The sequence below is a fragment of the Peromyscus californicus genome, unplaced genomic scaffold (genome assembly GCF_007827085.1).
Source record: "Peromyscus californicus insignis strain IS unplaced genomic scaffold, ASM782708v3 Scaffold_8__1_contigs__length_139910024, whole genome shotgun sequence".
NCBI lineage: Eukaryota > Metazoa > Chordata > Mammalia > Rodentia > Cricetidae > Peromyscus > Peromyscus californicus.
The window spans coordinates 103,734,996-103,749,641 of NW_026294606.1; the positions used below are offsets into that span (position 1 = coordinate 103,734,996).

Below are 14,646 nucleotides of genomic sequence, written 5' to 3' on the forward strand. Positions count from 1 at the left end.
AACAGTAAGAGTTCATGAGTCTGAGTTGTTTTCTCAGAAAAAAAAAAGAATTAACAAAACTGACTCAAGATGAACCAGGGCAGTTGAATAAACCAATAATTATGGGGAGTGGGGTGTGGACTAAAGAAGTCATCAAAGAATTATTCAAATGACGATGCCAGGCCTGGTTGGGTTTCGTGTCTGGGCTCTTTCCTGCACTCATGGAACAGATAATTCCCATGTCGCAGTCTGTTCCCAAAGTTGGAAAGTGCTTCCATTCATTTTAGAAACTTAGTTAGCCTTTAAAGTCAGGCACTAGGAGCTCATGGAGGCTGAGACAGGGGGACTGCTGCAATTCTAAGACCAGCTAGGGGTATATGATAAGTTGGGCCTTGATGTGAGACCCTGTCTTTAAAAAATTTAGTAACAATAATTTTAAAAATAGCTTAGTTTTTAAAGCTGACAAAAACAGAAGACCAAAACTACAGATGTCACTAACAATACTGATGGGAAATTCCTCACTGACTCCAAGTAAGTGAATTTAACCAAAATTTCCAGGAATAATCTACCCTGAGCACTTAAATACCATCTAGAAAGTTTATACAATAAGCTAAAGAAGAAAAGTCACAGCCCGGTGTTGTAGCTGACTGGCGCTCTCTCTCTCTCTCCCTCTCTCTCTCTCTCTTTCCTCTCTCTCTCTCTCTCTCTCTCTCTCTCTCTCTCTCTCTTCTCTCTCTCTCAATATTTAACTGAAGCAAACGGGGGCTCCAGCGACAGCTCATTGGTTAAGAACAGCCCATGCTCTGGAAGAGGACTAGAGTTTGCTTTTCAGCACTCACATTAGGCAGCTCACAACTTCCTGTAACTCTAGCTCCTGAGGATCGAATGCCGTCTTCTGGCCTCTGAGAGCACCCCACAAAAGTGCACATACACACACAGAGACACATAGTACACATAAATATACACATATACACACATAGTACACATAAATTAAAAAATTTATTTCCTTTTATTTTTGTGTTTTATATAATTTCCCGTAACCTAGACTGCCCTTGAACTCCTGATCCTCCTGCCTCCACCTCCTGAATGCTGAGATTACAGGTGTACATCACCACACCCAGCTAACAAAAAATGCTAATAATTATTATATAAAACAAAAAATGGTTGAAGCTCTAGGCCAGTGGTTCTCAACCTGTGGGTCGTGACCCCTTTGAGGGTTTGAAGGACCCTTTCACAGTGTCGCATATCAGACGTCCTGCATACCAGATATTTACACTACAGTTCATAACAGCAGCAAAAATACAGTTATGAAGTATCAACAAAATAACATGGCTGGGGGGTCACCACAACCTGAGGAACTGAATTAAAGGGTCGCAGCATTAGGAAGGTTGAGAACCACTGCTCTAGGTCAATTTTATCAAATTTAAGAGAAAAAAGTCAGGGCAAGCAAGCCTCAAATCTTGGCAGCGGCGCAGAAGGAGGGAGTGAGCGAAGAGCAAAGGCACGCCTTGTGAGTGAGGGTCTGAGAAAGCTGTTATGCTCAACAAAAGAGGCTGTCGGGCAGCTGCATGGAAGAGAAGAGGAAGCTTCCGAGAAAGAGGGAAAGTCCACAGAAAAAAGCAGGCGCAGGCTTCTGGAGAGTGAGAGAAAAAGAGATAAAAAGAAAAAAACGAGAGTTATACTTTTCTGACTTAGAACTTAAAAAAAAACAGGGCAGCTGTGCAGTAGAAAGAGAGAGGGCGGCCGGTGCAGTGGGAAGAGAGACGGCGGCCGTGCAGTGGGAAGAGAGACGGCGGCCGTGCAGTGGGAAGAGAGACGGCGGCCGTGCAGTGGGAAGAGAGACGGCGGCCGTGCAGTGGGGAAGAGAGACGGCGGCCGTGCAGTGGGAAGAGAGAGGGCGGCCGTGCAGTGGGAAGAGAGACGGCGGCCGTGCAGTGGGAAGAGAGACGGCGGCCGTGCAGTGGGAAGAGAGACGGCGGCCGTGCAGTGGGAAGAGACACGGCAGCCGGCGGCCGTGCAGTGGGAAGAGACACGGCAGCCGGCGGCCGTGCAGTGGAAAGAGACACGGCGGGCCGTGCAGTGGGAAGAGAGCCGGCGGCCGTGCAGTGGGAAGAGAGACGGCGGCCGTGCAGTGGGAAGAGACACGGCGGCCGTGCAGTGGGAAGAGACACGGCGGCCGGCGGCGCGTGCAGTGGGAAGGAGAGACGGCGGCCGTGCAGTCGGAAGAGAGACGGCGGCCGTGCAGTGGGAAGAGACAACGGCGGCCGTGCAGTGGGAAGAGAGAGACACGGCGGCCGTGCAGTGGAAAGAGACACGGCGGCCGCACAGTAACAGCTGCAAAAACAAAACAGCAGTTCTGAGACAGACCCTTTCTCAATAAGCAAATAAGTAAAGAAATAAATAAAATCCACTGCATGCTACAGTACAACAGAAATCAGCAACCCAGCCATTGCTGATGTGCACATAAATTGATAAAACTTTTTGGCAACATATGTCCATAATCTTGAAAATGTTTAAACTTAGCCAACTCATGGTCAGTAACTTATCCTGAGTAAATTTTCAAACATGAGCAGGGAGACTCATAAATCTGTGAGATACCATGGCTGTTCTGCCTGCCAAACACTGAAAAATATTCAAATGTTTAACCTTAACTTTCATACAGCTGCATAACAGAGCAATCAAAATTTAGATTTTAGAAAAAGAATTAAAGATATAGTAATACCTTTTATGAGGCAATAGATATGGGAACAGTAGAGAAGCCCTTCAAAACTGAAGACCAAGGCCAGAGATGGAGCTGAATTGTAGAGCATTCCCAGGCATGCAAGGAGCCTGGACTCAATCTCCAGCACCTTTATAAACCAAACAGAATTTCCCACCACCAGCAAGCAATTCCAAAAGAACTGAAAGCAGACCAGATGTGCAGGCTCACACCCATAAGTCCAGGACTTAGGAGACTAGGGCAGGAAGACTGTCATAAATTCAAGGCCAGCCTGGGCTACAGAATGAGTCTCTGTCACATAAAAACCAAAACGGTCTTTTGAAAGGTTTATTTAATTTCGAGTGTTCTGCCTGCATATGTGCACGTACACCCCATGCACGCCTGGTGGCAGCAGAGGCCAGAAGGAGGATCCCCAGGAACTGTAACAATTGTTAGCCACCATGTGAGTGCTGGGAACCCAATCCCGGTTCTATGAAAGAACGGCAAGGGCTCTGAACTGCTGAGCCATCTCTCCAGCCCCTAAAACACTAAAGAGGACAAATACAGAGGGCTGGAGAGACAGACGACTCCGCAGTTAATAAGGCGCACTGCCCCTGCAGAGGACCTGAGTTCAGTCCCCAGCAGTCACAAGTGGCTCCCAACTGCCCTGTAACTCAAGCCTCCAAGGGATCTGAGACCATGTTCTGGTTTCTACAGGCACCTGCACTCCTGTGCACATATTCCTACACAGAGACATACACGTTACTAAAAAATCTAAATGAGGATAAATACCATGTCTCCACTCACATATGGCACCCACAGTCAAAGACAGAAAGAGAACTGTGGCTGCTAGAGAGACTGCGGGGTCGTTTAGTGAGGAGAGTTTAGCTTTTACAGGGTGCACAGGGTTCTGGGGACAGACGGCAGAGATGGCTGCCCAATGGGAAAGTACCTGACAGCAAGAACCACAGCTAAAGGGTTAAGATGGAAAATTTTGTTAGATACATTGTATCACAATTAAAAAGAAATAAAGCGGAAGGATGGCTCAGCAGTTCAGAGCACTCACTGCCTTCCAGAGGACTCGGGTTAAGTTCCCAGCACCCACAGGGCAGCTCACAACTGCATGTAACTCCAGTTTTGGGTGATCAAATGCCTTCTTCAGACCTCTGCAAGCTCCTGCATGCACATGGAGCACATATATACACTCGAGTACACACCCATACAATAAATCAATTTTTTAAAAAGGAATTAGGAGGCAGAGGAAATCAAAGAGTTTGAGGTCAGCCTGGGCTTCCTAGGGAGGCCACATTTCAGAAAAGCGATACATAAATATATGCTGACACATCTTAGAGCTAAAAGCATGATGTAAAACATACAGAACAAATTTGAATTCCCTGAACTGGAGTTACAGACAGCTGCAAATGCCATGTGGGTGCTGGGAACTGAACCCAGGTCCTCTGGAAGGACAACAAATGCTCCTAACCACTGAGCCATCCCTCCAACCCTATAATCATAAGCTGAAGCATGGGGTTAGCAAGATGGCTCAGTGAGTAAAAATGCTTGCCAGACAAGCCAAAAGCACTTGCTATACAGGCTTGAAAACCTGAGTTCAATCCCAGGTGAAGTTAGAAATAGAGAAGCAACTCCACAAAGCTGTCCTCTAACTTCCACACATGCATTGCGGAATGGGCTCACGCGCGTGCGCACACACAGCCAATAAATAAGAAGCACTATAAAAATGAAGTACGCTGCTGTCCTTATGAGTGTAACTCAGCGGTAGAGCACCTACCCAGAGTGCCTAGTTCTATGCCAGCACCACAAAAATAAAATCAAGCCGAAGTGTGCTGCCTGTACAAACGAAAAAGGAAAGAAAAGGTCACTTGTATTGGTACTACGTTTCTTCTTCTTTTTGTTTTTCAAGAAAAGGTTTCTCTGTGCAGCCCTGGCTGTCCTAAAACTCACTCTGTAAGACAAGCTTGACCTCTAACTCAGAGATCTGCCTGCCTCTGCCTCCTAAGCGCTGGGAATAAGGCATGCGCTACCACCGCCTGGCTGGCACTACACGTTTCCTAAAGATTAGTAGATTTTTAAAAACGTTGAATTATGTGTATGTTTGTATATGTCCATGTGAGCACAGATAAGGAGGCCAGAAGGAGGTATAGAGCTGAATTACAGGCAATTGTAAGCTGCCCAACAGAAGCACCAGGAACTGAATTCAGGTCTTCTGAAAGAGCAATCTGAGCCTTTAACCCTGAGTCATCTCCCCAGCCCCCACCTTTGTTTTTAAAGCATATGTAAGCAGGACACACACATACTCAGCACTAGAAGTCAAAGGACAACGTGTGGAAATCTGTCCTCTCCTTCCACCATCGGAGTTCCGGGGACTGAACTCAGGTTCTCAGACCTGGCAACAAGTATCTCTAACCTGCTGAGGCATCCTCCTAGCCTGGAGCTACATCTTAATGTGAGAATGTCCACAAGTCTGTTTTCACCAGTATAATAACTACCACCTTTAAGTCACAAAAAGCAGACTAAGGATTGGAAAAATAAAGGCCAAATTGGAAGCCAGGCAAGGTACACTGCGGCCTATTGCTCCTAACACTTGAGAGGTAGAGGCAGGGGGATCAGAAATTCAAGGGCATCCTCTGCTACACAAGAGTGTGAGATTAGCCTGGACTACATGAAATTCCTTATCAAAAACAAGGGTGGGGAGGCCTGGGGGTGTGTCTCAGCTAGCAGAGCACTTGCCACAGTCATGAAGACCTGCACTAAATCCCCAGCACTCACCCAGAAACCAGGCACTGTGCACATGCCTATAATGCTGCCCTAGGCAGGCAGAGACAAGGGGATCTCGGGGGCTTGCTGGCCAGCCAGCCAAAGTTTGGTGAGCTCCAGATATCAGTGAAAGACTGTCACAAAAAACAGGGTTGACAGTGCCTGAGAAATGACTCCTGTGATTGACCTCTGGCCACCACATGTATGCGTATATATGAGCACACATACACATGCACACACACATAGAAAATGTCAACTCAAATGACAAAACAATCAAAACAGAGACATGCCCCTGGTCCTAAACCATCTTCACTGTGTTGAGAAGTGTCCAGCAGAAAGGAACAGAGCACAGAAGGAACCAAGGTCTCCCAAGCAAGAAGGATGGGCCTCGAAGAACAAGACTCAACTGCTGTTGCAGTTGCCTTCCCTGAACCTCAACACACACACCCCCACCCCCATGTTTCACTTAGGCTAAGTCCACTTCCAAAAACCATTTCTCGACAGTAGGCATCAGGAGAAAAAGGAGCCTTTCTTTCTACGGCATTTGGCTGCCACATATGGTAGTACTATGAATAGAGGCTTTATGAGGGAGGGTCCCCAGCCCAAAGGCCTGGGTTAGGCCACTGGCCACAAACAACAAGGAACAGACCTGAGGATTTATATGTCCGGGCAGCAGAGGCACACTCGATAATTCAGATGGAGCTGCTGTCACATCCCAACAGCCAGTAAGACCTACTGAGCGTCTAGGAGACCCGGGCACCATCTGTAACCCTATCCCAAACACAGAACTCACACATATGCACACAGCTCCTTTGTTCTGTTCCAGAGCTCAGAGGAGAGAAGCAATGATTTCAGCTGGAGGTACTTGACAGCTTTATTCAACATATCACATGTCTCCTGAGTGAGAAAGAGGTCGAAGGAGAGCCTCCATCCCTGAGGAAGAATTAGGGGACACAGCCTCGCACCCGACAGCCCCTGGACCAAGCACGCTAAAGCCTGCCTTCCTCAAACTCCGTAAGTGGTCTCTAAGGGGCAGAGACACTATGGTCAACCCCAGGACTGGCTGCTACGTCCTCCCTGAGCAGAGACAAATCATACATACTTTTGCCGCCATTATTCTTCAGGACATTGGAGAGGTTGACAGAGGCAGTTCCGAGTAGTTCATTCCTCAAGGTATGACAGCTCCAGACCTTCAGATCTAAATGACTCTGGGCTGTGACATTCCTGGAAAACAAATAAGTGACTCATTACAGCCCCGAAGATGAGCCAGTCACCCCTTGAACATGAAACAAACCGTTATAAGCTACATTGCTAACATCTTGCAGGGGACAAAACAGGAAAACAGTCACATACACAGCTCACACACTGACCTGTAACCCCCTAGCTAATAATGAGTGCTCTGTGAGCTCAATGAGATACAAACACCCAGAGAGGCGCACCATGGGGGCCAAGGGCAGCAGCGTCTGCTACCCCGTCTTCTCTCCACCCCTGCCTCCTACATTCTAAAAGCGATGCCCTTACAGAACAATGATTTCATTCCAGAGAAGCTCGGAGCTCCCGATGCGCTTCCCAGTCTTCTTGGTCTCGCTGGGGAGTCCATCTACAGCCACCTCCACGTAGGAGTTGATTCTCGGCTGGCGGTTGTGTACCTTGGGCTTTGCTGACACCACTGGAAGGGACAGAAAGGAAAAGCAGATGAGTCAAAGAACCCCTATGTGCCCCCCGGCTCCTTCCGGTTACTTCCTTTTAAAAGATCTTTTGTTTTGCTTTGCTTTGTCTCTTAAGAAAGTACTTTTGAAGAATTCCATGGAAACGGTTCAGTCAGGACACTGTTTGCTGTGGATGCCTGAGAACCTCATTTCTATCCCCAGTACCCATGCAGAAGGCCAGGTGTGACATGGCAGTATTGTCTGTAATCCCACGGACAGGCAGATCCCCTGGGGTCAACTGTCAGCCAGGCTGGCCTAATTGGCAAGTCCCAGGTTCTAGCAAGAGATTCTGTCTCAAATAACAAAGTGGACAGTGCCTGAGTAATGACACCCAAGGTTGTCCTCCAACCTCCACATGCATGTGCACACACACACACACACACACACACACACACAAGAAATGTTTAAAATAAGAAACAAAAAAGAGCATAAACAAGCCGGGCGGTGGTGGCGCACGCCTTTAATCCCAGCACTCGGGAGGCAGAGCCAGGCGGATCTCTGTGAGTTCGAGGCCAGCCTGGGCTACCAAGTGAGTTCCAGGACAGGCGCAAAGCTACACAGAGAAACCCTGTCTCGAAAAACCAAAAAAAAAAAAAAAAAAAAAAAAGAGCATAAACAAAACAAAGAAGAAAAAAAGGAGTATGGACATATAGTTTGAAATATAAAGGGAAAAAAAATCACTCCTAACCTAAAAACACACAAGACAGAAAAGTGCTTTACCCAGTAACCCCAAAATCAACTTTTAATTGACTGTCACAAAATCCACTGCATGGCTGTGTTAACATTTTACATTGTTGAGAAGTCTGCTTGCAACTCCTCCTCATTCTGGGACAGTCAGCATGAACGCAGCTGGCAGGCATCGAATCAGCTCCTCAGAGCAGCTGCTGCAGGGGTTCCTCTGGGGTTCCTCTGGAAGCCCCTACAGACTCCCTGTGGTGTTCTGAGTATCTCCATTTGGCCACACTGCGAAGTTGAGTGCTGTTTCCCCCTCTTTGCAAACCACACAGATTTTTTAAAATAGTCTAAAGATGATCACTAAGATCCAACCAACAGTCACTACAGACACTGCAATGCATACGTCATGGAACTGAAGCCTCACAATAAACTCATGACGCAGGAATGTACCATCACCCTAGCTGTGCCCAGGAGGAAACAGGCTTGAAAAGAGAGGTCACTAAGGCTGGGTATGGGGACACATACCTGCAATCTCAGCTATTGGAAGAAGCAGCAGGATTGCTGCAAGTTCAAGGCTGGCCTGGTCTACGTGGGGAGTTCCAGGATAGACAGGGCTACTCTCAAAAAACAAAACAAAAAAGCCGGGCAAACTTAGCCAGGCGGTGGTGGCACACGCCTTTAATTCCAGCACTCGGGAGGCAGAGCCAGGCGAATCTCTGTGAGTTCGAGGCTAGCCTGGTCTAAAAAGCTAGTCCAGGACAGGCTCCAAAGCTATAGAGAAACCCTGTCTCGAAAAACTAAAAAAAAAAAAAAAAAAAAAAAAAAGCCAGGCAAAGTCACTCATGCCTATAATCCCACTGACTTGAGAGGCTGAAATAAGAGCATCGTGTTGAGTTCAAAAGTCTACCCTGGGCTACAGAGTGAGGTCTAGCTCAGCCTGGGTCAGAGTGTATATGTTAGGGGTCAGTGGGTGGAGGGAGGTCACTTTTCCAGTTACATAAAGAGGGAGCTATGAGCCAGAATGTGCCCCCAGCAGTCTGACTCCACCCAAGCTGTATGCCATTCCTGGGCTTTGCTTATCCCCGCTACCACTTTTCTTCAGTAGCAGTACGCCTGAACACACTCCATGACGGTCAGCGATCTTATCGCTTGTACTGTTCACAGTCTTCATGAGAATCAATCTCAGTTAATCTCTCAGTCCCCACCCTCTGTCTCTCTGTCTGTCCTCTCTCGCTCTCTTTCCTCTCTCATTTTGGTTTGCTTTTGTTTGTTTCTGGTTTTAAATAGCATCTTGCTGTGTAGCCCGGACTGACGTGAACTTATTCTGCAGCTGAAAATGGCCTGTCTCCCGAGTACTGAGATTACAGATACACACCATGCCCAGCACACAGCAGCCCTTGTGATAGTCACTTGTCACCAACAGACTAGTGACAACACAGAACATAAAGCCAACAAATATCATATCCCATAGGCACATATCCTACAGCATTCATGACTCCCGCTGGGGACTCCAGGCTGATCAGAGGATGACTGATGTTCCTCACCCACAAGGACAAGACTAACCTCCTCTGAGGGCCCTTCTATTGAGAGTAAGCTAAGCTCCTTCCCAGACCGCTCAGGGAGGTGAGACTCCTGTAAACATCTACAACTTGACAAAGGTCACAGCCACCCCTGGGGTTGTTTGAAGCAGTAACTACTCCAAACCCAAAAGCAACAGTAAAGAGGATGTAAGAAACAAAACAAAACAAAAAACTGGGGGCTAAGACTCAAGCAATAGGGATGGGGCTGAAAATAAAGGTTTGTCACAGACTTAAGGCCTAAAGCGGAACATGTACTGCTTTACACATACACCAAGGCTATCTGAGGCCACCTGGTGGTGAGACAGGAGAACTGCATACCTTAACTGCAAAAACAGGAACAAGTTTTAATCAGTCCTGGACAATCTTTAAAATCAAGTTCCTGCCAGGTGTGGTGGCATACACTATTAGTCCCAGCACTCAGGAGACAGAGCCAGGTGGATTTCTGTAAGTTAAAGGCCAGTCTGGTCTACACAGTGAGTTCCAGACCAAACCAAGCCGACTATTAAACCCTGACTCAAAAAAGGGGGCTAGAGAGATGGCTCAGTGCTTGTGAGCACTTACTGCTCTGGCAAATGACCTGAATCCAGTCCCCAGCACCCACACAGCAGCTCACAACCATCTGTAACTCCAGTTTTAAGGAAATGATGGGGTCTTCCAGTCTCCACAGATACTAGACACACAAGTAGAAAACATACATATATACAGACAAACACTCATACTCATAAAATAAAAATAACTAAATCTTGGGGGGTGGGGGGAGTCCAAACCTTTTACTTCATAGTTAAGCCATCTAAGATTCAAGGAGGTGAATTAACTTACCTAAAATCAGAGTTAGTAGAAGGCAGGGCTGAGGCTAGTCCCAAATCTTCCCCTAAGTCAATTCTCTCAGCTCTACCAGGACAGGATTTTTTGTTGTTGATCTATTTTGGTTTTTATCCTCTAGCTCTTTTTCCCTGTTTGTTTGTTTGTGTGTGTGTTTGTGTTTGGTTTTGTTTTCCGAGACAGGGTTTCACTGTTTAGACCAGGCTGCCTTGAACTCGGAGATCTGCCTGCCTCTGTTCCCCAAGTGCTGCAATTAAAGGCATGCACCAGCACCACCCAGCTCGTACCCTGGTTTTTGTTCTTGGTTTGGCTTGGTTCCCAAGCTTGGGACACATGAGAGCCTGTATCCCAAGCTATGTAGCTAAGGATGACTTTGAAGTTCTAATCTGCCTCCATCTCTGGAGTTCTGAGATTATGAGCACACACCACAACACCCAATTTACTCAGTAGGACTGAGCCCAGGGCTTCATGCATGCTAGGCAAATTCTACCAACTGAGCTACATTACATTCCCCAAGTCAAACTGGTAAAAATCTGAGGCCCTAGGTTCAATCTCCAAGTACCTTTAATCTAAGTATTTGGTGTTAAACAATTACAATCTTGAAAAGAAAATAATAAAGTGGGGATGGACAGATTTGAGGAAGTTAGCAAGATGTGGCTATAGATCAGGGAATGGGGACTTCTGAGTAAAGACTGAAGCTAAAAGCAGTTCACTCAGAGAGGGCAAGGGCAAAGGCCCAGAGGCAGAGGCCTGCCATGTGAGTTCAGCCTAGACCCAAGAGGCCAGTGAGTACAGAAGGAGACCAGGACACACGTAAGAAAACAGCGGTCATGGGCTCGTACTCAGAAATGCAGAGATCTGGGTGGCCTACACGGAACAAGACCTGTCTGCTGTGTAACCACAGCCTGCAAGAAGGAAGGCAAAGGGCAGAATCAGAGAGGCAGGTCTGCAGACCTCAATCCAGAACAGAGTGCCATTGGCTAGGGGAGGCAAGAGCTGGAGCGCAGAGGAGTGCTGAGTACCAGGTGGCAGCTTCACTGCCAGATTAATGCGAGCTACGAGAAGAAAAAGTCCGGAGCACAGTGCCAGACACAGGCACTTTTCTGTGGTCACTAGTGGGGTGACAGTCAGCTACTAGTTACACAATCCGGAGTTCCAAGGAAGGTCTGGGCTGCAGATAACAATCTGAAAGTGACCTTTTACTTGAGGCATTTAAAGCCATAAGGCTAGACCACCTAAAGCCCGGGACACAAAGGAATCAACCATCTCAGACCATTTTAGCTATAAGTTCCATTTTTCTCACCTTCCCATTATTTGCCTTCTTTTCCAAGAACTCTAGTTATAATGTGGTAATCTTCTGAGAACGAACTGTTTCAGAAGACCTGGGTCTCTGGCAGATGTGCCTCAAATACTTCCTGCAATGCCACTCACCTTTCAGAGTGAGCTGGGACTTCTCAAAAGGCAGGGCCACTCCTGCCCGGCTGGAGCTGGCAGATGCCATGTCATCACCCTGGAGCTGCAAGGGAAGCAGGGGGAGGGGTTAGACAATGGCTGGAAGGAGACCAAAGAACTCAACCCAACAGGCTGGAGAAATGGCTCAGTGGTTAAGTGGGGCCCTTGCAGAGGACCTGGGTTCAATCCCAGCATCCACATGGTAGTTCACAACCACTTGTAACTCCAGTTCTAAGGGACCTGATGCCTCCTTCTCACCTCCAAGGGCACCAGGAATGAACATGGTCTACAGACATGCATGCAGGCAAAATACTCATCCCCATAAAATAAAATAAATAAATCTAAAAAATTAAAAATAAAAACCTCAACACCAGGACAGCTATGATGGTGCATACCTGCAATCAGTATGACAGCCCAAGCTTATAATCCCAGCACTTGCAACGTGGAGGCAGGAGGATCAGATCAAGGTCATTCTCAGCTATATGGTGATTTCAAGGCCAGCCTAGTCTACATAGTGAGTTCTAGGACAGCCAGGACTACATAATAGAAAGATATTGTCTCCAAAAAGTATAAATAAGTAGTAAGTAAACAAATTAATCCAGCTTTTTTATGGGTCTGTTGAACCTGAAGATGTGACTGAACATTTCTCCGATGATCCCAAATGGCCAATAAAGCCATGAAAAAATGCCATTACCACCCAACAGGTGTCTCTGTCACTCCTGGGGGCTGCAAGCAGTTCACTTGAAACAGAACTCTTACTCAAAGGGAATTCTGGAACATCTTCATTTCTCACTTGGAAAATATTGGTTCCTTGAGCTGTATAGATATTCTTAACCTTAACACGTTCATTATACAATATTAAACACACACACACACACACACACATTTGTGAATGTCATCAGTGATCTCATCAGACAGGCGTCCAAACAGCAGGAAGCTGTCAAGCCCGTTGTGAAAGAGCGGCCCGAAATCCTAATTTTCTTGTAAGAACAATTTTGTTACTGGAACCAATTCTGCCAGTTATTTTCCTTAGAGTGTCAGATTTGCTTCGTTCAGTTTGAAGAAAATGTCTGCCAATTTCTCAAATCTAGTAACTTCAATTTGTTTCTTGGTTGTTTTCTGAAGGAAAAATCGTTATTTCGTGGAAAAAAATGCAACAGTTTGGCTCTAGATTCCCACACTGCTCAAGTGCTTGTCTTCAGCAGTTACTGCCGCTCACCGTGCAGCAGACGCACACTTCAACAGAGAGAATATAAAAAGACATGCTCAAGAGTCAGATGGGGGCTGGAGAGATGGCTCAGCGGTTAAGAGCACTGTGCTGTCCTTCCAGAGGTGCTGAGTTCAATTCCCAGCAACCACATGGTGGCTCACAACCATCTGAAATGAGATTTGGCGCCCTCTTCTGGCCTCTAAGCATGCATGTAGGCAGAACAATGTATACATAATAAATAATAAATCTTTAAAAAAAAAAAAAAAAGAGTCAGATGGGCTGGCAAGATGGCTCAGCAGGCACCCTGCCACACAAGCCTGGAGACCTGAGTTCAATCCCTGGAACCTCCACAGTAGGAGGAGAGAGCCAGCTCCACAAAGATGTCCTCTGACCGATGACCTACACGACATGAGCCATGGTGCACACGCGTGCATAATCACACACTCACACACACACATGTGTGCACACACACAGAGAGACAATACTAATAATAAATAGGAACTGGCGAGATGGCTCAGCTGTTAAGAGCATGTACTACTCTTTTAGAGGAGCTGAATTCCGTTCCCTGCACCCACATCAAGCAGCTCACGACTGCCTATAACTCCAGCTCCAGGGGACACAACACTAGTGGCTTCTGCAGGCACCTGCACAAACACGCACAGACATACACATAAATACAAACTTTCTAAGTAGTAAAATAGAGTGAATTTTTTATTTATTTTAATTTATTTTTGTTTTTTGAGACAGGTCTCACTATGTAGCTCTGGCTGTCCTGGAACTCACTATGTAGACCAGGCTAGCCTCTAACTCACAGAGATTCACCTGCCTCTGCCACTAGTGCTGGGATTAACGGTGTGCACTACCACAGGCAGCTCGTTTAAGGATTCGTGTTCCCTTCTGCCAAGACTGTGCGGTGACGGAGATCATGAAGACGACGGCGACAGCACACATGGCTGCAGCACCCTCAACGCAAGCGTGACCAGTGAGACAGTGAGTGATGGGTGAGTGCTGCTTTAGTTCTGAGGATGCAGTCTCGGAGACTTCTGGAGATCTGAGGACCACTGGAAGCTGCTGCTGTAAGAGCAGTGTATGGGCTGAGAGGTGTGGTGCACAAATAAAATCCTTGAAAGGCAGGAAGACCACTGAGTTCAAGGTCAGCTTGGGCTACCCAGTAAGACTCAGCCTCAAAAACAAAACCCTGTAAGGGCTGCATGTGGTAGCAAACATCTATAATTCTGGCAGCACTCCAGAGGCTGAGGCAGAAAAGTCACAAGTTTGAGGCTAGCCTAGGTTATAAAAACCAAACCAAAACAAACCATCAACCCAGAGCTGTACTCATGACAGGAAAGGCCTCTGCCAGAGCTCCACCTCTGACCCTGGATTGGTCTTTACAGATAGTCTGCCTCTGGTGGAAACCTCCAGAATGCTCCTTAGAGAAAAAGGTACAGTATTCTACAGCTCAGGATCCCAGGAGACCTTGTCACCACCTCCAACAGTGGCTCTCAGTCCTCCACATGGCTGTGCAGACAGGCCAAACACATGAGCGCTCTCATCTCTGAAACCCTGGCTTCCAGGATCCCACACTTTCTTTGAGTTGTCTGCCTTTTCAAATTGTGATGTGTTTCTAAACTGAGATGCTACACCACCCTTGAAAGGTGGGAATCCAGTTCACATGCATAATTCCTAACCGGGGTGAGGGGAGAGGGAGGGAGGAGGGGAGAGGCGGGGAGGGCATTAGAAAAAGGA

At 47.0% G+C, this 14,646-nt stretch overlaps 1 protein-coding gene across 1 annotated transcript in view; it reads right to left on the reverse strand.

The window, feature by feature from the left end:
- The window catches only part of Wwp2 (WW domain containing E3 ubiquitin protein ligase 2), a 129,231-nt gene that overhangs the window by 104,409 nt on the left and 10,176 nt on the right, over positions 1-14,646 (reverse strand). The window contains exons 2-4 of the mRNA XM_052726749.1: positions 11,670-11,754; positions 6,974-7,121; positions 6,555-6,676 (exon numbers count right to left, since the gene is read on the reverse strand). Of these exons, the coding sequence (XP_052582709.1) occupies positions 6,555-6,676; positions 6,974-7,121; positions 11,670-11,739 (340 nt within the window). The 5' untranslated portion in view covers positions 11,740-11,754. The remainder of the gene's footprint in view (positions 1-6,554; positions 6,677-6,973; positions 7,122-11,669; positions 11,755-14,646) is intronic.